Source organism: Tachypleus tridentatus, chromosome 8, assembly GCF_004210375.1.
Source record: "Tachypleus tridentatus isolate NWPU-2018 chromosome 8, ASM421037v1, whole genome shotgun sequence".
Lineage (NCBI taxonomy): Eukaryota > Metazoa > Arthropoda > Merostomata > Xiphosura > Limulidae > Tachypleus > Tachypleus tridentatus.
The window spans coordinates 22,623,317-22,647,009 of record NC_134832.1 but is presented as its reverse complement, the minus strand read 5'-3'; the positions used below and the strand labels follow the sequence as shown (position 1 = coordinate 22,647,009).

At 33.1% G+C, this 23,693-nt stretch overlaps 1 protein-coding gene and 1 long non-coding RNA gene across 3 annotated transcripts; one reads left to right on the top strand and one right to left on the bottom strand.

Annotated features, from left to right (window-relative positions):
- Positions 1-4,485: 4,485 nt before the first annotated feature.
- Positions 4,486-6,215, top strand: LOC143258663 (uncharacterized). Its single transcript, XR_013032450.1, has 3 exons — positions 4,486-4,689; positions 5,203-5,437; positions 5,882-6,215. It is a non-coding gene; the product is annotated as an uncharacterized LOC143258663 (long non-coding RNA).
- Positions 6,216-11,500: 5,285 nt separating this feature from the next.
- Positions 11,501-22,603, bottom strand: LOC143258662 (uncharacterized). 2 transcript variants are annotated; one of them, XM_076518008.1, is made up of 4 exons: positions 21,609-22,603; positions 16,000-16,282; positions 12,202-12,604; positions 11,501-11,769 (listed from the first exon to the last, which is right to left on the bottom strand). In XM_076518008.1, the coding sequence occupies exons 2-4, from the start codon at positions 16,034-16,036 to the stop codon at positions 11,691-11,693; spliced, it is 519 nt and encodes a 172-aa protein (XP_076374123.1). In that variant the 5' UTR covers positions 16,037-16,282; positions 21,609-22,603; the 3' UTR covers positions 11,501-11,690. The 2 variants fall into 2 exon arrangements, with proteins under 2 accessions (XP_076374123.1, XP_076374122.1); XM_076518007.1 differs by having other exon boundaries at positions 16,000-22,603.
- Positions 22,604-23,693: the final 1,090 nt, after the last annotated feature.

Here is a 23,693-nt window from a genome sequence, read left to right as displayed (position 1 = left end):
TTATATTGTTCACACAATGTAACTAGTACAAGAGGATGGATATTAACTTTAGGAGTTTCGCTTATCATTTGCAACGACTCGTCTTTTGTTTTATATTTTCCTGCTTTTCTATTTCATTAAGTGTAAACATTTCTTCATAGCTGGTTGCAGGTGGCGAACGATGTGGATTGGTTTAGTTTGTTTTGAATTTCACACAAAACTACACGAGGGCTATCTGCGCTAGCCGTCCCTAATTTAGCAGGTAAGACGAGAAAGAGGGCAACTAGACATCACCACCCACCGCCAACTCTTGGGCTACTCTTTTACCAACGAATAGAGGGGTTGACCGTCACATTATAACGCCTCCACGGCTAAAAGGGCGAGCATATTTGGTGTGACAAGGGAATGATGTGGAACATTGTGAGATTACTTCAGTACCCATATCTACTCCAATGGTATTTCACACGTGAGACTTACGAACAAAGGTTAAACAAGGTAAACGACGTACTCTTGTTGCCGTCGATTCCTATTCTTCTCCTTGTGAGGATGTTTTTTCTACAATACATATTTACCTTTTAAGTTATAGTTTGTGGCCTAGCTTTGGGGAAAGATTTCTGTAAAGCTGATTACTTTTTGAAAGTAAACACCAATCTTTTTTCAATGGCGAACCAGATGAAACCTTTAGGATACAACCTTCCTTATTTTTTTATGTGAATGACCAATAGTAATGCGAATAACTAATGCACACTGAAAAAAATAGCATTACGATCATTGTGTATATTCTACTGTTATTTTACTCCGATTGGAATAAATTTTCATTTATTTGCAACAGATCTCTCAGTCTACAGTAAAGGTACCATCTTTCGTTTTGATTGTGTTTGTGAAATAAATAAATAGTTTCACTTATTTTACTTCCTGTTCAGAATTTTTCTTGTTTACAACTCAGTAAAGGTCAGAGAAGTCAGGTTTATTTTGCGGTATATTTCTTGGTCAAACTCCCTGCTATTTTATAAATATTACCCGAATACTCTTAAGTGGAAATCAGTACACCCGGGAATACAGCATCAGACTGTTTTACATGTATAATACATAACCAACAAAAAAAAAACATACATTTCTCAGGAATAGGGCTAACGTAATTTTCATATTAAAAAAGATATATCAGGTAATAGAGAAATAAAATGTTTATTTTTTATTCGTTGATAAAAGGTCAACTTATTATATTTAAGATACTTTTACAATAACTTAATAAGTCAGAAATTAAAGAAATATCTAATTAGTATTCAATCTGCCGATATTTTTATTGCGAATGCACAAAGAATATTCAATAACTTATCAGCATATGGTCAGAGTGTGCCGCAAGCCCAAGTCAGTAAAGTCTCCAATACTTGATACATATCTGTGTGTGTGCACACACACACACAGTAAATAAATGCAAGCGTTGTTTTTATAGGATTTATAAGCTAGAACTTCGGCATAACTCACAAATTCATTAACTGCAATTTACAGCTTTTCATTACTATTTCATGATGCTGACTGTTTGTTCAAGCCAATAACTATTTTATCCCATCTGCCAGGAATGCACATTTGATTAAAAGTTATGTAATAATTCTGTTAAATGCGTTGTACATGAGTTATTTACTTGCTGCTTTGTCTGTTATTAAGCACAAAGCTACAGTTTTTAACGGTGTGAGTCTCAAACTAACCACTGAGCCACACGGAGACCTTTGTTCCTGAGTCAGGCAATAGTACTGATTATAAAAGTTGAACATATGTCACTACATATGTGTAGTGAAGTTTGAATATCTGAACGTGTGGTTACGTCGCTACACAGATACAGTTCGTACCGAATTATTTGACATGTAAAGGGAATTCTGCGGACCAATAAATGTTACGTATCTGTGTGTTTAAAAATATTACACCAAATAATAATATCAACTTAAACGTTATGATGAATATAATTACATATTCATAAAATATACTTTTGCATTGGAAAATAATAATTGATCATTATATATGGTCAGTTTAATTAAGTACCTAGGTCAGTAAAACAAACAAAATGTTCCATATATTTGTATTTATGATAAAAGTTCAAAGGCTACCTGTCGCCATCTCCTAATCTTGAGCTATTGACCAGAAAAAGACAGCTAATCACTAACACTATCACTCACACTAAGGGATTGATTGCCACTGTTATAACCCTCCCACAGCTTAAAGTGCAGTGAATATTTTGGAGTATCTCACGGTTTCTAATCCGGCTTACAAGTTCTGACATCCATAGGTGTTCCACAGAGCCAACCCGCGCCCCTGTTGTATGGTATCACTGAAATTCTAACCTTTAATATCACCCGCGGTAATTATAAACAGCAAACCCTTCTGCTGAGATACACAGTCAAGAAAACTGAGGCGACATGATCTCAGGAATTCTCCTTCGAAGTTACTGTAAATATTCCATTTAGATAGACAGAAGTTTTTAGATATAAACTGAAGACAGAAAAAAATAGCTAAAACTTGTAAAAACTGACATGTTAACTTTGACAAAAAGAAAGGAAATATATGAACGAACTTGATATGTACTTCACCCATAACGCATGCGCAAACGTTATTCTCTTTCATTGGAAACTTTAGTCCACAACTCCGTGAATGTTCAGCTTATGATCTTTGACGTAATCTTTCCTGGTATACTTTTTGTGACAGATATCACATTCAAAGCGGTGTCTGTTCTCGATAACATGGCGTTCCATATGTCTTCTGAGGTTTCCCTTGTTGCTAAAACACTGGTAACAATAAGGACAAACAGGCTGCCGCCTGTCGGACGATTCTGAGAGCTCTTCATGAATGATCACTGCTGCTTCTACGTAGTCATCTGGAATAATTAATAAGTTTTCAAGTAATATCGCCAATATTAAATATACAGTAAAACACACAAATAAATATTAGTAGAAAAAACATAGAAAACTGAGTTTCAGATAGACAAAATTATGTATACAAATCTACTGAATTTACATAATTTATCAAGCAGTGAAAGTTCACAAAAACATGCAAACAATAACTTTATAATAAACTAGTTGTTTTGGTAGGTACCCAAGCCAAAACTAAACACAAATTTATTTCCATGCAACACATACAGCAGTCTCTACCATCATGCAAATAATGCAATAAACACAAACTTGTAGCCGACTTAAATGATGCTCATAAAATTTAGAAGAAAACTCTGTCCCTATGTTCATACATCAAGTCATCTTTTAATATTGACTTCTAACCTACTGAAATATAATGAGAAGATATTATTATACTACAATAACAATTATCATAGCATATTACTCATTTTACTAGCAATAGAAGTGGCTAATGTTTTTGGAATCATTTTTAATTCCTTTATAATTTTTTTAAAGCAATTTTATAAATTGAGACTCAAAATATGTTTCCTACGCTTGGTTTTTGTTGTATTTCGTTCATTAAGTGATACAAATTCGATGTAATTATCATTCTGTAGTATCTCTAACGTGTTTATTAAGTTCGTTGGTATTGTCAGGCACTGGTAAATTGTTAATACTTTGCGATTGTACATCCTGTAGAAAGAACAGAAAATTCTAGGATTACCGAAAACTAATATCCATATAATGTCCTTCAACACACATATATATATATATACAATGTATCACGGTTCTGTCTTCATCGAATACCCTTAGTGTTGAGTTTTTATATGCTATTGAAGCCTTATCAACTCATTTCAAACATAACAGTACTGTAACAATCAAATCAACCCCTTTTCGTCTCTTTCTTTTAAGAATTACGAGATGATTTTAACTCTTACGTAATACACAATTCTTTCGCGTAGCCAGGTATCTTACTGTTACATTATACACGAATATGTAATACACTCAGAATACACAATATCCCTTTCTTCCAGTGATTCGCCGCTTCTAGAAGACATACATTACAGTCCAAATGCGAAATGTTTTCCATATATCACACTTATGTAGGTAAATATTGGTGTTATAAGTACTTGCTTAAAATAAAACGGTTTGTACGACTTGTCCATGAAGTCTGGAGACACCAGACTCTTATCAGTTCTAAATGACTCAAAATATTCAACATTAGATAGGTATAACGTCTTTAAACACTTTTATTTTTTATTTTGTATATCTGTTTCGAAACTATAGATTAATATAACTGGTACACAGGTGTCCTTGTAACATTTGAGATGGTTTGAATTAATGTTTTACATCGATAATATAAATAAACAGAAAGCGATCACACACATTTTGGAGGCGCATTCCCCAATGTTACACTGTACGTTCGGGAGAGGTATAAAGGCAGTACGTCTGTCAAACCACACGTTTCTTTTTTATTTGCATATTACGTTGAATATCACGTGCTTAAGAAACGGGAGTCCATGCGTTACTGAGTTTATTAAGTTGTATCCTGAAGGTGTAAGAGCAACTATAAGTGAGTCAACTAAACATGTTTAAATATACGTTTTCATTGCTAATACCTTGCGCCCTGCTACCGCAAAAAAAAAAAAAAAAAAAAAAAAAAAAAAATGCGTTCCGCACCATGGAATTGTGAATGCATTGTAAGAGCCACAGCCAAATCTCGCTATTTGATTATAGTAATCCACGAGTTGATGGTGAATGGTGAGAATAGCTTCGCGCAAAATTCAACAAAGAAACTGTTCATGTTCAAAATCCGCTAGCAATCAGTTGAGTAAGTATCAGGAAAGTGTTTTATAATTTATAAATCATAAGACGATTTTGTTTATAATCAGTGTTCATGTTCGGAAATACAACATAAGCTACATTATACAGTTCTTCCATATATCTATTATTACGTTAATACAATAAATTAAACAAAAATTTATCTCTAATAAGCAGCAGAATTTATGAATCAACTACATAATAAATAAATAAATAAATACACGATCGTTGGATCTTGGAATAGTTAGAATATAAGTTGTTGATTTATATGGCTGCTTCCAACTTCGTACTTTATCACTTATTCATATTAAATTGCAGTTGTATCTTTTATTATCATTATTTTCTGGGTAAGCTTATTACATATTGAGTATGAACTTTTCGCAGACCAATTTCGTACTAGTTCTGTTATAAATTTCTGTGTTATACTATTTGCTACACAACAAATTATTCTTCATGTCTTATACAAATAAAAGTGTTAAATCTTGTTGTTTTATTCTTCTACTTTTGAATTGTACCTTTTCAGACTGTTTCTCTTCGTGAATAGAGCTCCTGATGAAGGCTTAAAGTCGAAACGTTGAGCCAATAACAGTTACAAATCAAGAATTATTTACAAAGAAAACGAAATTTAGATGCTGGTTATACCGTTACTTTTGACGTTGTGGAACAGATTAGATGAACTTTTTTTTTTTTTTCACACACTGATTACTTCTTTGGCAAGATAGTCCTTTTAGACGTGGAAGTTACAACAGTAACATACAGTAAGTAAAAAAATAACAGAGTAGAAGCCAGGTTTGTTTAATTGTGTTTGTGCCCCTAAGATTTGTTTCTTGTTTAAAAAAAGGTGTGTACAATTCCTATTTACAACTTTTATTCGTACAAAGTTGTGCTTCTGCTGAGAAAAATACATATATTTTAAATATAATGCCCATATCACAGGTTCAGTAGCCATGTCTCAAATTTCACAAAGTACTGCCTACAAGTCTAATTTGTTTTGAAATTAAAATGGTGTAAAACACTAAATACCAATGAGTCAAATTATGTTTATTTTAGCTTTACCGCTATTTATGTATGCATTTTTCACCACATTCGGGCTTGATTAACAAAATATCAATAAATTCATATTATTACTCCAAGTATAGCTGCAATGTTGAATAAATACATTGTTATAGGTTTTCTATTTTGATTTTTTTTACTGGTTGCAGATATAGCTATCAATACTACAACAGTGAAGATCAACCCTATGCATCGACTGAAGAGTTAACACAGAAACCTTTGTTCATTTGACGATATTAATTGGGATAAAGTTAGGCATGATGTTCCAGTTGAAAACATTGATATTTTGTTTTAGTAGGTGTCAAATAAATTACAATTCATGGAGATTGCAGTCAAAATTATGAAGTCACTTCAAAGATGACTCCATTTTTTTAAATGAAAAGCAGGAGAGGTTTTTATATTATCAGATCTTCCAAGAAATAGAAAGGAGGGAAGCACAGCAGCTAAAGATGTTAGAGATCAGGTGTTAGAATTCCCATGGCTACAGCTTCATATAAAAACAAAACTTTAAGTTGAAAACGTGCCGTACAAAATTGTAAAACCACTGCTTCTTCTTTAGAATGTCTTACGTACTGTAGTCACAGATTCATCAGAAGTGGAGGAAAAGAGAAGACAGTTCAATATATGTCAAAAGATGTAGTATTTGTAATTTTCAAAAGGGTTATTAACCATATAAACACCTCTTCTTGGACAAAGGAATTAAAGCCATGTCAGACAATAAGAAGGATATAGCTATAATAACTTGTCTGTGTACTTTGTCAGCTACCATGTTGTGAAACTAGCAAATAAATTAGTAAGCACAAAGGAATACGACTACATCAGATGATTTTTCCCTGACACCAGATTAAGCAACTGATCTATATTTTAACAACTATAATGAGATCACAGAGACACTAAATGGTTATGATATTTTGCATGGTACAGTGGGCACAGGATATGACAACATACAATACAGTGTTAAGAAAGTATAGCTAACTAAACTTCATCAAGAAAAACACACTGTACCTACATTCATATGAAACTATCCCAATAAAATGATACTGGGCCCACAAAACTAACTTAAAAAAAATACTGTACTCAGGTCCATATGAAACTATTAAAAAAAAGAAAATGCATCCAGGTCCATTCAAAACTATCCTGAGTTTAAAAAAAACACTATATAGGTCCATACAAAATTATCCCAAGGAAAAAGAAAGTTTTATATACTGGTCAGAAATACATTAAACCATACATAGTATAATAACCAAATAAAATTCCAATACAAAGTTACCGAAAGCTCTGAATCAGAAAACATCATTCAAAATAAGAGACAAGATTTAGATGATATATTTTGCAAGTATATATTAATATCTAATAATGTATACATTATTTTCACTGTATACAATGTACCAAAGTCAACCATATCACACATGGACTCCATAAGAAAGCCTCTTACAAGATTAGATGTATTGCCAAACACCATGAACACTGCTGTCAAAGTTGTTGAAAAAGTCCAGGAGAACTACACATCAATTACCTATGGCTTAACAACTGCAAAACCTGCCCTACAAGTTCAGACTACAAAATCCCCTGATTATGACAGGTATTTTTTTGTATTTTTTTTATTATTCTATGTGAAAAGAATCTTTTCTTGTTTATAGTAATTCAAAGATGAAACCCACCTCTTCACTAATTGTTATAGCTCTCAATCAAAGGTCCTGAACAAGAAAGGATAGAATAGCAGAGAAAAACTACAGGCTCCTCTCTCTCATAGCAGGCCCAGACCAAAGTACACGATACTGTAGTCAATCTCTTTTCTGATGTTCCTATATGAAAGCTTTCCTCAAATTTTTGGTTACTGGATATGAAGGGGGAGGATACATACTGTGAAATTATGTATAAAAACTCAGAGGCCATGTACACAGCAAAATAACATTGTTACTCATATAAGGTGGAAGATGGAGATCTGTTCAGATGCAAGAATACAGGATCACGGAGATCATACAGGCAGAAGCAAACACACTAACAAAGCAACATACAAAGTGCGCTTTCAGTTAGATTGAAAGTAAATATGTTTATACAGTGGTGAAGGCAGACTAGGGAAATCTGTGTGTGTGTGTGTGTGTGTGTTCAGTATTCCTAAACCTCCAATGCACTAAAGTATACAAATATTGTCCTCCTATCAAAGGAGAGGTGCAACTCTTGTCAGTATTTGGAAATAATAAAAGAACACAGCATCATTTGGAGAAGTGGGATGCCAGAATTTGCCCAAAGAAAGTGATGAAATGGATGAGAATTTTGTTTTCTTCTTTATGATCATATTCCATTATAATATAATAACAAGTAGTTACTAAATTATAAAGATGCACTCTCCAAAAAGATCAAATGGACAGGTGCAAGCTGTTATCATGCCTACACCCACTCTGAAAGAACACATCTGTGATGTTTCAATGTTAAGGAGAAATTTAGAAGCCCAAAACAGTGTAACAAAGGCCATATGACAATGCATTAACTTTTAAAGATGGCACATACAAGTAAACACAGTTCACATGTGAAATTGTGCCACCGACAGTAGACTATTGAGTGAATGTGACAAAAACTCAATTCTGATGATGACAATTGCTTATATAGACATAGATCAAACAGATTTATTTTACATGTTGTCAGATTATGATGAATATTAGTGTAACTGTCAATGTGAAAACATATTTTTCTTCACATCATTATGTGAGTGGTAGCTATAGCATCTGAAAATGACATCGTTTAGAACAGTATGCTTTGTATTTTGGGCATATTTTGAGAGTGAAGTGGCATACACTTCTTTTTTACCAAGTTTACATGCTTATTATTTCAAATTCTCAAAACTTAATCTATTATGCTATTAATAACTAAAATAGATTGTAAATTTTCATTGAATGTTGTCTTTCAACACATAATTTATGTTAAACCTTGGCTATTTTATTGTAAAATGGTTAGTTGGTTTTGAATTTTGTGCAAAATTATACAATGGCTATATGCATTAGCCATCTCTAATTTAAGAGTGAAAAATTAGAGGGAAGACAGCCAGTCATCATCACCACCCTCTTTTATTAATGAATAGCACACTTAACTGTAACATTATTTTGTCCCCATAACTGAAAGGGGCAACCATGTTTGGGAAAATGGTGATTCAAACCCATGATACTCAAATTGTAAGTCAAGCATCCTAACTACCTGTATTGTTGTGGAGAGTGATGTCTAATGTGTAAATGTTTCATACAGACAATGATGTCTAATGTGCAAGTGTTTCATATTGAGAGTGAAGTATAATGTGTAAGTGCTTTTTGTTGAGAGCAATGTCTACTGTGTAAGTGCTTAATATTGAGAATGATGTTTAATGTGTGTTTCATATTTAGAATGATGTCTAATGAGTGTTTCAAAAACTGAACTATCAAGAAGAACTAAATAACACAAATTATATAAGTTAGTTACCAAATCTACCACTTTTTTGTTTTATGAAAAAGGTACATTTTTACCAAAAAATAGAACTCAGTGCAAGTAAGAGACATAAACCAGAGCTTTTTAACACCTTTTTTTTAAAAAAAAACAACTAAGCTTATACCTCAAACACTCAAGGATATGGTACTGCTTCTTATTATGTCAAGTATTAAAAGCTCTATTTTTTTTATTTTTGTGTGTGCACCTGGACGAACTGAGTGCTCATACTCTTCTAACTTTTATTAATTGTACTTTTTATACAAACACATAGCAATCTTTTACTAGAACAACATTGTGCTCTTGGTTAAAAACAACCAACCACATCACCCTCCATAATACCCACGAGCACAAAGCTGCAAGTTCGTTTTAATAAAATATCCGTTATTGTTGTGAATAAAACGTACTTTGTTTTTTGTTGAAACATTATTTTGAAATTTCACCAACAGACTAAAATAATTATCAAAGTAATAATGTGTTGCATATTAGTTAATCCTAATAAGAAAAACTGGTTCATGAGTATATAGTGTAAATGACGAACTATCCGCAATATTCCGCAGCTTCAATAGTTAGATGTACTTTACTGGGTGTAGCTAGTCATGTGAAGATACTTTATCAAAGCAAATAAAATACTACATAATAATGTTTTTAAACAAAAATTAATGAACTGACAACCAAATAAAATAAATTATAGAAATGTTTTGCATATATCTTTATAAATAATACCAACGAATGCACAGTGGAGCTTTTCCTATCTCTTTTGCAAATCAAATAAACACAACATAACCAAAGAAAACATCCAGGTATTAAGGAGGGAAACAAATATAAACAAATGCAAAATCAAAGAAGCCCTACTTATACGGGAACTATAACCAAAATGAAACCAATATAAAGGAACACCTTTATACCTATACTAATTAACAACCTAACATCCTCCTGCAGCGCCCCCTACAATCCCGTACCCTTTATACTCTCGTCCCAAAGACATGTGTCTATTAACAGACACATTCAAATTCTCTTAACCTGAAGATGACCTAGGAAGGTCGAAACGTTGTTCTCTCCTTATCAATAACAGTGTTAATAGCCATAACAGCCGTTCTGAGATACATTTTCCTATCTCTATTATAGCTTTTTTCGTTGGAAAGGTACGTCATCCTTCTGTAGCAGCTTCACAATGAAATGGCTCGGCGGCAAGCATCAGGACTTATAAACCTAAAAATATCGGTTTTCGATATCCGCGGTGGCCAGTGCATGCATAACTTATTCTGTAACTTTGAGCTTAATAATAAGCAAGCCAAAATAATCCTCCGCTGGGACGGCAGTAAGTTTACGGACTTACAACGCTAAAATCCAGAATCGATTCAGCGCGGTGAACAAGAGCAGATAGCCCAGTACGAATTTACTCTAAAACGCACGAAACTTTCCATAAGAAACATATCATTAATACATGTTACAGAAGGCATAATATGATGTATTTTTAAAGTAGTTTTACATGTAAATACTTAAAAATGATATTACAGATTTATTTTCATTAAAGGTAAAATTGAAACTATAATCCTTCACTTTTGGTGAAAGCAATTTTGTAATAGTTGGTTCACTGTATAATATCGAATAGCAATGTAATCTCGATGTCATAATATTATTCTTAAACCTAAATCAATTTAAGTTATAAATGGTAAGTCAAAAATGAATTATCCCACCACCATCAGAACAGTTAAAAAGAATATTTGGTATTATTCGTAAAAAAATACGAAGTGATAGCTTTCAATTCATTTGTTAAGCACGTCAACCTTTTAAAACATTTATACATAAAAACTTCATGTAACTAAAATTCAAACGTCTAAAACTTTCCCACCTATTTCATCCATAACCAGCAAGTATCTATATATGTTGCTAATAACTTATTTTGACTATAGCCTTTGCTAAACCAAATTATGGGATACAAAAACAAACGTGCCGAATTTCATGGTGTGTATTGTTAGAAAAAGACACGTCAAGAGATATGATACGAAAGACAACGTTTTACTTTCTACAATGCAGCCTAAAGATTATATGATCTTTCCACGATTCAAGCCACTTTTTCAATATATCAAGTCAAGATTCGGTTTTAAGAAGATTACACTTCTTGAAAAATATTTTAAAAAATCCTACAAAATAATCAAATTATATCATACGATGAATGAATAAACATATACAAAAATATGATTGCATAAATAATTTGAACACTTTATATGTATTAAGAATAATTAAATAAAAAATTTGTTCTACATTTTACGATTCTCTCATTAACATAATTAACATTGAAGAGACACATACAGGGATGAACAATGTTTTTAATTAGAAGATAAACTACATAAACTATAAATTCACCCTTAAAACATCATCAGATTAACTATATAATTTCTAAAACAAATAATACATCGTATCACTTGAATATCCTAGTATCATGTTTTCGTTTTTCTTTGTGAAACTATATTTTATCATAAGTTTCACAGCTGACTTGAGTTATTTCTCCTCGTACTGTTTTATAACTGGGTGCTCACATCTAAACTTCCACCATAAAAACATATCTTGCCCTTTACGTCTATATAAAAAGAAAACAAAAAAACAAGTAGACTCAAACATCACTATTGTTCCACAAAGAGTCTGATTCACAAGATCTCTTTCCATTAAATCACTGAGTAATCCTAGATAAAAGTACACCACACAAGGAATGCCTTCTGCTCAGTAGTTATATGTAATTTTTTCTTCACGTATATAAGTTTCATACTTAATTTATGTTTTGAATTTTCAAAGATCATTCCACGTTATTTCAACAAAAGAGCCCGAAATAACTCGTAAAACCAATACATCTGGGAATAAGTTTTATTTTGTTTAACAATGGATTTTGTTCTTGGAAAGAGGTACAATCTGCAAAATGTGAATCACTCTAACGTATGTTACTAGCTTACTCGCGCATAAATATCTGAGGTAAGCGTTGTAGAGGCAACAGTGTTTATACACACTGTATGTTTACCTAATCTTTCTTTGAGGACGAACACCATGAGCCACTCTCATATGTGTCTGGAGGTTCCCTGGCCAAGAATGTTTACTAGGACACAGGGGACACTGATGCACAGTCCTTTGGGATCTATGGAGTAGCATGTGTCTCTCTAGGTTACCTTTTTTGCTGAAACCCCGGTTGCAAACAGGGCACACATCTGCCATCATCGAATGAGGTCGTGGAGCTCGGCCTCTGCGGGACTGTAACACACGTTGGTTCTGACCATGTACCACCATATGACGTCGTAAATTGAACTTGGTAGAAAAGGCCCGTTGACAAATTCCACACACAACGCCTCTCCAACCGTCATGACCACCATCGGCTGGTGGAAATTGTTCGAAGATAGACGTATCATAGTAAAAGCTTGAAGCTAAGCCTGAAATATAAAAGTGTGGCAGCTGAAACAAAGTTTACGCAGTGTAAAATTTTTAAGACACAAAAAACAACACTATGTTGACGTTTCATAGTACTCTCAGATATTTAACTAATAATTATCTATCTCGCCACAGAAAGACTCGTTTTGTACATTATTATATTGTCTAATTTTGTTCTACCGTAATACGGTAGAACGTGTGGATTGATCGTTTACAGCTAGTAAGTTCTTTCTTTTGTATATAGCAGTCACAGTTTAAGTTAGCTATACAGTCCAACAAAAAGGCCTAAATTTGGAACCATGTGCTGCATAATTCACTTGCTATGACTGTCCAGTAGTTGCAATTGGGTGGAAAGGAGCTAGCTATAAAGCATAATCTTTATGGTGAACGAAACAAATATATGTTTTCAAAGAATGCTTCGCCTTATCAATCTAAACAGTACCGTATGCGACACATTAACTAAATGACTTAGTAAAAGATCCCAAGGGTCAAGCATAACTGTTCTCGATTTACTACTGACCATAACAAGAATAACCGGTTAACAGTTGTATAATTTGTATAACGCATCCACAACTTTAAGTGTCAAACGTGTTCAGCAGCAAGTAACGAAATCAAACCTACAATTTTCCATTCACATACTGGCACTATAACTACTGAGACACGCCTGTGATAAAATATACAAAACTTTTAAATAAAAAACAGTATCATTTACTCTTAAGCTAACTGTAACAAAAATATACATTTGGTGTAAATGATATACAAAGCCAGTGGATATCATGTATTGAAGTTTGATAGGAATATGTTCATATCATTATCAGAAAAAAATGCCTGAAGTTTATTGAAGTTTGATAGAAAATGTATACATTATTGTCAGATATGTCTGCGGACTTAAAACGCTTAAAACCGGTTTTCGATATCCGTGGTGGGCAGAGCACAGATAGCCTTTGTACAGCTTTGTGCTTAAGTACAAACAAACAAAGAATTCCTTTTTTTTTTTCTCTCACTTAATGTAGAAGCCACAAAAACTCCATACAAAACACCGTCAATATTACTATTAATACACTCATTAGTGTTAGGGTTTCCTACGATTTTATAAAGAAAAGGAGTTATTTTAATTTATCAGGTATTTACAGGTATTATGGTAAGTCTAAAAATATTCAATAATATCCAAATCAGAAAGTTAAGGGTTCCAGACAATTTATGTTAAATACACACTTAAAATAATTTACAAAATGTTACATTGGCAGTTGAGATAATTTCTGACCTCACAAAATGTATACAAGAACGTAAGTTCTGTCGTCGTAGGTTTGTGTGAATTTTCATTTTCAGGCTTTCCCTACGACGTTTTCGAAAAATGCTGTTGTATATATAATGACAGTTAGATTCTTTTAGTCCCCCTACGCGTACAATTAAAGGTAATAACAGACTGTATTAAATTACAACTAAAGGCGCACATACTCTCCAGATGGACACGTAACGATGATCGATTTTAGCAGCGGTTGTAGCCACAGTTACATTTATAACGCACCCACAGACGCAAAAGTACAGAATTAGCTTTTGAAGGTTTGGACTGTGAACCTTAAATTTCACAGTTCGAGTAAGCTAAACAATGGTCTAATGAGTACATTTTGTGACAGATTTTACTTTTTATTAAACACAGACTTGCTACACACAAGGTAAATTAATTATATTTTTTCTGAAAGACTGTAATTTGTTTTCAATAATGAATTGGTATACTCATGTAACAACATTAAATGATGCCACTTCGTGTAATCATATTGATGATAAACAATTAAATATTTCTATATTAAATTAATAACTTCCTTTATTTTAATAGCACAAACCTTTAACACAAATTCATTGAGATGTATTCATTCATTCTTCCTATAATGTTCGCAATACTACATGCGAGCTTTTTAATTACACATAAACCATATTCAGGCATAAATAAACTCCACGTATAATATCGAAATATTCTGCTATTTCTAAACATAGCAAAGTTGACTAGGTGGTAAAAGTAACGCACAAGCAACCTACGTAGATACGCAAGAATTAGACATGTGAACACAAATATCTGTCGCATACGGCATACACAAACCCGGTTCTTATGTACCTGTAAACACTTGCAATAAAATCTGCACAGTAGTGCCAAACCACATTACTCGTGGCGCCAACCCTGCGTCAGGTGATTTTGACGACCGTAAATAGAATTCTGCTGGTATGCTCACTAGCCATGTCTGCAATAGCTGTATGCGTATTGCGTCTTATGATTCAGGTTTCTCAAGAACTACGTTAGTCACACGTTCTTTACACAAGTCATATTAGATATTATTAAGTAGTGTGTTCTAGCTACAGTAACACAGCTTGAAAAGCCAACAATAATTAAAATTATATTACCTGAATACGTTGGGCTGAGTGTAACGAGTATTAAGCTAACAATAAAATAATAATAACAAAAACGTGCTTTTTGGCGCTGTAAAATAAAGCGAGCTTACGAACTGACTGAAATACTAATTAGTTTCGACACATTTATCATATAACAAAGTTCATTTTGAACGAGGAATAATAGTTTAATTAGTTCTATTACAAACAAAGGGGGGGAGCTTGCTATTCCTCACAGAGGGCTTATTACTTTACAAAAACATTTCGAAGAAATAATTGTATTACATTTCGTACAAAAAGGTATACAATAACAACGTATGTCTTCGTTTGTGATCTATTTTGAAGAGCAAAATGAGCCCAATTTGAGTTATTTTGAACACTTTTTTACTGGCGATGCATTTAAAAGTAAAAACACGCAATTAAAGATTAAACAAACTGGACAAAAATTATCATCATCCACAAGATTAAGGTTTGGAATCGAAACATTACAGTAGAATTGTAGACGTACACATTACCACTATATTTTCAGGTGCCGATGGACAAGTGTTGTGTAAGCCAGAAAAAAATAAATAAATAAAAAGAAAGACATGTATTTAAAGTGTATATCCAGAGTTTGATTAATGCATTTTATTGAAGTTCTTCAAATTTCCAGATATTTTAGAATATAACGTGTATGCCTGTTGACAAATATCTCTTGACATTTCAAATACGTTATGAGCAAAAACAGATCTGAACATATTTCTTCCTAAATGTAGGCTGTAAAAATATATATATATGCAGTTATTACGCACTGCAAGATAATAATATTTCTGATCTATAATTCCACTTTTTTTTTTCTTTTAAACAACACGTGTAAAATCTAATATCTATATTTTTTAACATTTCAACGCAATAAAACAAGATTTCATGGGTGAACACCTACGCTTCAATGTTTAGCTGCATAGAAATAAGTGATAATTATTAACTGCAATCTTTAAAGAATACAAACTACGATAGTAGTTAAATTCAGTTTTACTTTTCATAAGAGAAGTCTTAATTCCTAGAAGTAACATATGACTACAGTATTTGGTGTCATTAGTGGATCTTTTGCATGTGAAAGTTAAGATGATGGTTCCGAGTAAAAACCTTCCCACAAACTGGGCAAGGAAAGTAGCGGTGACTTCTGTGTTGAAAATACAGATGTGTCCTTAAGGAAGCCTGTGAACTAAAGATCTTGAAGCACGTATGACACTGGACATTTGATGGCCCAGAATTAAGTGGACGTCTACTTGATCTCCGAATGGATTTGTTATTCCAACCTATAGGGTTAAAGATAGATCAGCTGTAACAAAATTAAAAGGTAAAGGCTTTTACGTACAATTACAACTGATTATATAAATGAGGACAAAAATATAAAGTGTCTGCATTAATTTAAAAAAAAAATGATGCGTGTATCGAGGACATGTTTTCAAAATGTATACGTAGATATAAATACTTTAATTTTCTTAAAAGCAATCTTTATTCAATAAAATACAATATAAAATGTAATGCATGCATACATCTATGATACAGAACACATATCAACATCAAATGCACGTATGTAAAATATGAAACATACACAAATGCAGTTTATCCTAAATGTGTTCAGAACATGCAGTACATAAGCAAAAAATATATACTAGTTGCAAAGTACAAACTTGAAAGAAATAGCATCTTCCAAATCGTAGATTGTAAAATATTTTGTGTAAAAAAATAAAGATAAATAATAAAACAAAATAATCCTGAGTGTTTAGACCCAAAATTTCAAAATTTAGAAACTAAAAAACAAAAGAAAAACAAACTACAAATCTTAAATGTGAGTCAAAAAAATGCCCACTCAATTACCACCTTACGATATAATTATTACAAGTTAATGACAAGAAATAGAACCTTAGTGACTGTTTAATTAATATTTTCCAACAAAAAGTGGTTGTTTTATTTTCCATTAATATTCTTTATAAGATAAAACCTGAACATAATGTATGTTAATGTTGTGTTCATAAGCACGTGAAAGTTGACACGTATGTTCTTCATGAGAACATATTACTTTCTCCTAGTCTCTGCCAAATAAAAGTTATCACGATCCAAACAGCGTATTCAACAGAAAGAGAGTCAATGGTTATCCATTTTTCTTCGTAATTTGTTTTAGAAACAAAGTAAACTTAATTCTCACTAAGTTTAAAATCTATTTTATCAGACACACGTTTAATTGCTTGGAGTATAAAGTAAACAAGAAACACTGAAGGTGTTGGCTTTTACTCTAGGTTTCTCTTTGTCAATAGTAACAAAGTTTTAAATGAGTGAAACTACTCGTGTCATTGGCAGGAAACAGTCAAACAACGACCACAATTGGACGATCGAAATGTCGATGTAATAAGCACATATTTCCTGTAAATGATGTGGGAAGGGCAATTCATTTAAAAACACAGTTTCTGTTGATCGTGAAAACAAATGCAGTAATACAGTTGTTAGAAACCTAATTCAAACAACGTTAGAATAATAATTAATTTCAATAAAGCACTTTATTAGCCAAATGAACAATAACAAATATAAAATTGTAATTTATTGGGAAACTAAGTTAAATCATACACTGGTATCTTCTTTCAAGTCAATGACATAAACTGTAAGCAGTTTTTGATGGCATGACATAAACAGTACTGTTCTGTAGCAAGCATAAATCGCTAAATGAACAATAACTGCGTTGTAGTGAATATGTTGTTATAAGACGTAAAATTAACTGTATGAAATATTAAACCTCCACCTTCCGGTGGCTCTAAGCTTGAATGGGCTCATAACGCTAAAATGTGGATTCGATCCTAATGGTTGGCACAGCTCAGATGGTCCTTTGTGCTTCTCTGCGCTTAAACATAACATTATATAAAGCAGGCATTTTAGTGAAATAATTAAAGTTGCTATAATAAGTTCGCTACATTACCAATAATTCGTGATGACGAGAAACCCACTTGAAGTAAACAACGTTTCAACCTTTTAAGGTCATCTTCAGGTTAATGTTGTTCTGTAATTTATTTTAATTAAAGTGCTAATACCCATACCAGCCGTCTTGAGAATACATTACCAAGACTTCCTGGGCTATACCAAGTTAGAAAGATGTTTTAAGCAAAAACAAAATGTGGAAAGTATGGCATGAAGAAATCAATAAAAGAATCCATAAGTTGTTAGAGAAACATATATAGTTTAAAATACTTGAAGAATCAGTTCTGTACTTCTACAAGTAAATTATTAAAATAGACATTATATATCTGTTAGATATCTTCTAAAATATTTCATATTTTGCTTCCTTTAAAAACTATCTTACAAACATTTCTTACATACACAATACATTTTCAAATATCAATATACTGAATTATGTGTTGATACCCTTATTCTCTCAAGATTACATGACATTTACATAATGCAACTAGACTTCTTCACAACTCCTGTTCTTAATATTTTTCTTTAAACACCGATATAGTAAGGCTTTGTATCTCAGAACAGCTGGTATTGGTATTAACACATTTATTGGAAAGGAGAGAACAACATTTCGACCTTCCTAGATCATCTTCAGGTCAAGAATCAAGAATAGTAAGGCTTTGTTCTGAAAACCTTCATAAAGTCTTCGCTGTGCAATTTACTTAATATGTAATTCTCATTAATTCACAGTAATAACTTGTGAATCATTCAGGAATTTTCAGACTAGCTCACCTCCAGGTAAACGTAATGTTCACCTGAATTTGTAATAAAACAATGCATTCTAATGTTTATAGGTAAGAATTTAAAAAAAAAGGTGTATTTAAACAGCTATACTTAATGTCAGATTGATATTTTAGTTTCGTTCTAAGTAGGTAGCTAGCTCTGACCAGAAGTTAATATTAATTACGTCTTGATGTCACACTGTTCAAACTTAAAATACTGATTAAAGTAATCCCAGCTACATAATACTAAATATTAAATATAAGGATCACTTTACTAGCATGGAACATATGGTAAAGCAAATACAGACTTGTAAAACATAAATAAAAGAACAGTAATCGGTAAGAAGTACATTCACATGTTCACTAATTAGTCTGCAATATATTAGACAAGTCGTTTTCTACTGTTATTTCTAACTAAACACACAGATTCACATAACTATGAAGATAAGTTGTCACTTAGCATAAGGAATATTCTAAATCACAACCTTTAATAATTATATGAATAAATATTAGTCTGAGCCACTCGACTGATAAAATATTTCAGTTTTAATGTGCTGTTTTAAATTTAATGATCACTGTTAATAAGGTAAACTTGAAATTCAGGTTATTAATACAATAACAGATTGCATAGCAATTAACACATGACTAATACATGTCAAAAAGATTTTAAACGACAAAACACACAAACAAGATAAACAAATGGCCGGAAAAAAGCGTTTTCAAATTAGCACTGAATTATAGTTTACCTGCATTATATTAGGAACTTTTTTTTACTAATATTTGTCACAGTGCATACACAACCTCCAACTGGTACACTTCGCTTCAAACAAACCAACAGTTTAAAACAAGAATATCTTCTAGATGAAGAACAAATTTCTTTTCGCCGGTCTTTCGTTATCACGATTCTTTCTCTTTTCTGTCTCTTTATATACATATACATTAGTTTTTATCTCAAAATGATAGTGATAAAAAAGTTTGGGAAGGAGAAGATTTACTGAGTTTCTAAGTGGACTTGCAGTTGTTCGCTCATTTTGTGAAATATTTTGACCCTGAAATTCTAGACCGGTTACTTGGTAACTAGATAGCCCGATCTTACACTGTAGGTCAGGTTAAGGTTATATTAGCAGCTAGAATCATATATTACTAACTGAAAGATAATTCAATTCCTTCTTAATAACCAAGTACAAACAGCTATATTCACAATATCATACAATTCCTGAAACAGACAAACAAAAGCGTCTTTTTATCGATCACCACCAAAGAACAATCTAACCTTCATTACAAATTGATGCCGTTTAGCTATGGCTATCTCACTGGATCATAAATAAAAATCATCAAAAATCAACGGTTACAAAAACACAAGGATGATGAGCGACCATTCTAACGTCAACCCTTTATAAATAAATATTTATACAAATATGAAAAATTAAAATTACAGTTGTAACGAAACAGCATTTGAAAATATTTTATGTCTGCTTGTTGTTAAACACAATGGGCAATTTGCTCACTACAGGATCGAAACCTGAAATTATGTACCATAAACCCTTAAGCTCACTGATGAGCCACCGAGGCGAAAAATTTTACTCTCTTCACAATAAAATAAAAGCGTAAATTTTCACAGCGACCTGATATAATTACATCAAAGTAAAACAATTATTTTTTCTTTGGTAATTTATGTCTGGCAGATTACTTTTATAGAGCTTTTTAATCAGACAAAATAAATGTGCAAACTGGGAAGACATGTAGAGAGATTGTTTTGTTTTGAATTTCGCGCAAAGCTACACGAGGGCTATCTGTGCTAGCTATCCCTACTTTAGCAGTGTGAGACTAGAGAGAGGGCAGCTAGTCATCACCACTCACAGCAAACTCTTGGACAACTCTTACCAACGAACAGTGGGACTGACCGTAACATTATAACGCCCCCAAAGCTGAAACGACGAGTATGTTTGGTGTGACAGGGATTCGAACCCGCGACCCTCAGATTACGTTTATTATTTGTTTGTTTGTTTATTTTGAATTTCGCGCAAAGCTACTCAAGGGCTATCTGCGCTAACCGTCCATAATTTAGCAGTGTAAGACTAGAGGGAAGGCAGCTAGTCATCACCACCCACCGCCAACTCTTGGGCTACTCTTTTACCAACCAATAGTGGGACTGACCGTCACTTTATAACGCCCCCACGGCTGAAAGGGCGAGCATATTTGGTGCGACTGGGATTCGAACCCGCGACCCTCGGATTACGAGTCGAGTGCTTTAACCACCAGGCCAAGCCTGGCCAGGTAGAGAGAAAAGGTTAAATTACTCTGAAAAGCATACACAAATGGCTGCGAACAGATTAACCATACCCAGTTGTTTCCTTACTCCATGGGAAGTTTACTGACAGGAGACCCAACAAAGATAATGAAGAATATGATTTCGGGTTCAAAAATCTTCTTTTACAACAACCAGTGAACAATGATTTAGAAAGTTTGTGGTAATGTTTAGGAGGTAGTTATAGCTGTAACAATGTTCTGTTAAATAAATACTTCAAATATAGATTATTATAACATACCGCGAACTTGGGTGAAGAGAATACGATTTTAAGTAGCTTCTAACGACAACTTACACAGAGAAATTAAATTGTTCAACTGCATATAAGTTGTTCCTAGCCAATGTGATTAGTGATAAATATTTATTACGTTATTCAAGTTAATACACATAATCACTATAAAACTTCCTAATGAATTTGTTATTTACGATATCCCATCTTTATACAGTTACACAGAACAGGATACAAAATACAATATTACATACCACACACTAAATAACAACATAGATAAGTTTGTAACTACTAAGTAGGGCTGGTGAGCCAATCTTTTACGTACAATATGTCAAAATATGTGTGTTTTTGTGGTCCTTTTTTCTGATAGTCCTCACCTTAGCATACAAGACTGAAGTACTAGTAGGCTTATCAATAATGGACATAACCCCATTTCCCTTGATGAAAATTAATAATAAAATACATATCTATCTAAAAGAAATTTTCTACGCTTGGAGACATGGGCTGTATCCCGTGAGCAACCCTCTTGTGAGTTGCCACGCTGTTGGGCCACATGAAAGCTTTGTTGCAAACATCGCAGTAAAATTTTTCTCTGTAGGCAGCGTGTACTACAGCGACATGCTTGCTGTACGAGTAGGGATTGGAGTATTTCTGGCGACAAAATGGACAAGTAAGGCTCACTAAGCTCGACTTTCCCGCCAAAGGGGGACGTCCTCTTTTTCTTTTGAACTGGTCGTTTCGGAGAGGCGTATCTGTTGGCAAGATAAAAGCAACAGAGAACTGATTTTATAAACCCAGTTAACTAATACATGTAATAAGGCATACCATAAATCTTTTCTACTACAAACAATCTAAATAAAAGTTATTTAGTTAGAAATATAATTTTAAAAGGTTTATACCCTAATTAAAATTAATTAGTAATAAACAAACAAAAATGTTTACACGAAGGTATTTCTGTCAAGTACGCCGCAATCAGTGGCTGCTCCCAATCATATTATCTCGAATAAATAAGTTCAGTATATTATTTTCAAATTAAAAAATACTATTTTATGATATATAATGATGAAAACAAATTAAATAACTGTTTATACTTTTTAACTCTAGGCTGCCCGTATTATTATGAAATTGTTGCATTTAAAGTTTTCTTTTTCTCTTTTGTTGTTTACATATTATAATACGTCCGATTCTAATACGTTTTGGGTAAAAACAACAGCACAAAACATACCAATGTCATAATATACAATGATTAAATAATTAGCAGAATATTACGAAAAATCCGATAAGTTTCAACATGTTTGTTTGTTAGTTTTTAAATTTCGCGCAAAGCTACACGACGGCTATCTGCGCTAGCCGTCCCTAATTTAGCAGTGTAAGACTAGAAGGAAGGCGGCTAGTCATCACCATCCACCGCCAATTCTTGGGCAACTCTTTTACCAACGAACAGTAGAATTGATCGAAACATTATAACACCCTCACGGCTGAAAAGGCGAGCATGTTTAGTGCGACGGGGATTCGAACTCTCGACCCTCAGATTACGAGTTGAACGCCTTAACCCACCTGGACATGCAGGGCCGTTTCGACAGACCAAGCTTCTCATTCCTCTCGAGAATACTTTTGTATGTTACTTCTTTAATCATTTGTGTATCATGGCCCGGCATGGCCAAGCGCGTTAAGGCGTGCGACTTGTAATCTGAGGGTCGCGGTTTCGCATCCGCGTCGCGCCAAACATGCTCGCCCTCCCAGCCGTGGGAGCGTTATAATGTGACGGTCAATCCCACTATTCGTTGGAAAAAGAGTAGCCCAAGAGTTGGCGGTGGGTGGTGATGACTAGCTGCCTTCCCTCTAGTCTTACACTGCTAAATTAGGAACGACTAGCACAGATAGCCCTCGAGTAGCTTTGTGCGAAATTCCAAAACAAACAATTTGTGCATCATTTTGCTGGCGCGTTTTTAAAGTTTAAGAGTTTGAACAGTTGTTTTCTTCAAACAATCACATTGTTAATAAGTTTAATATGTAGTGACAGAGACTGAAAAAAATGCGCATACAGTATACATCTTACTTCATTGTTGAATTTTTAAACAGTTATTTAAATAGTTCTATATACAATTTTAAAAAACATTTGTATCAAAAGATATTTGGATAATATGGTACGTGGCAGTAGTTTATGTATATAGCACACACATGGATATGTACACGTAAAAAAACTCACAAACAATATTTACAAATGTTCACTCGAAAATTTTAAACTAATTATACTTTTACGTGCCCTTACACATCAGACCTCATTAAATATATAGCATATACTAAACAATATCTTTCAATTTACAACGCGTCAATTACAACAGCAAACTTGTTTTAATTCACGAGTTGTAAATTGTGAATTTCGGAACGTTATAAAATGATGTGGCAATGGCGTCTAAAGCTTTTAACTTTTTAAGATCCCTAATCCATGTCGACAAAAC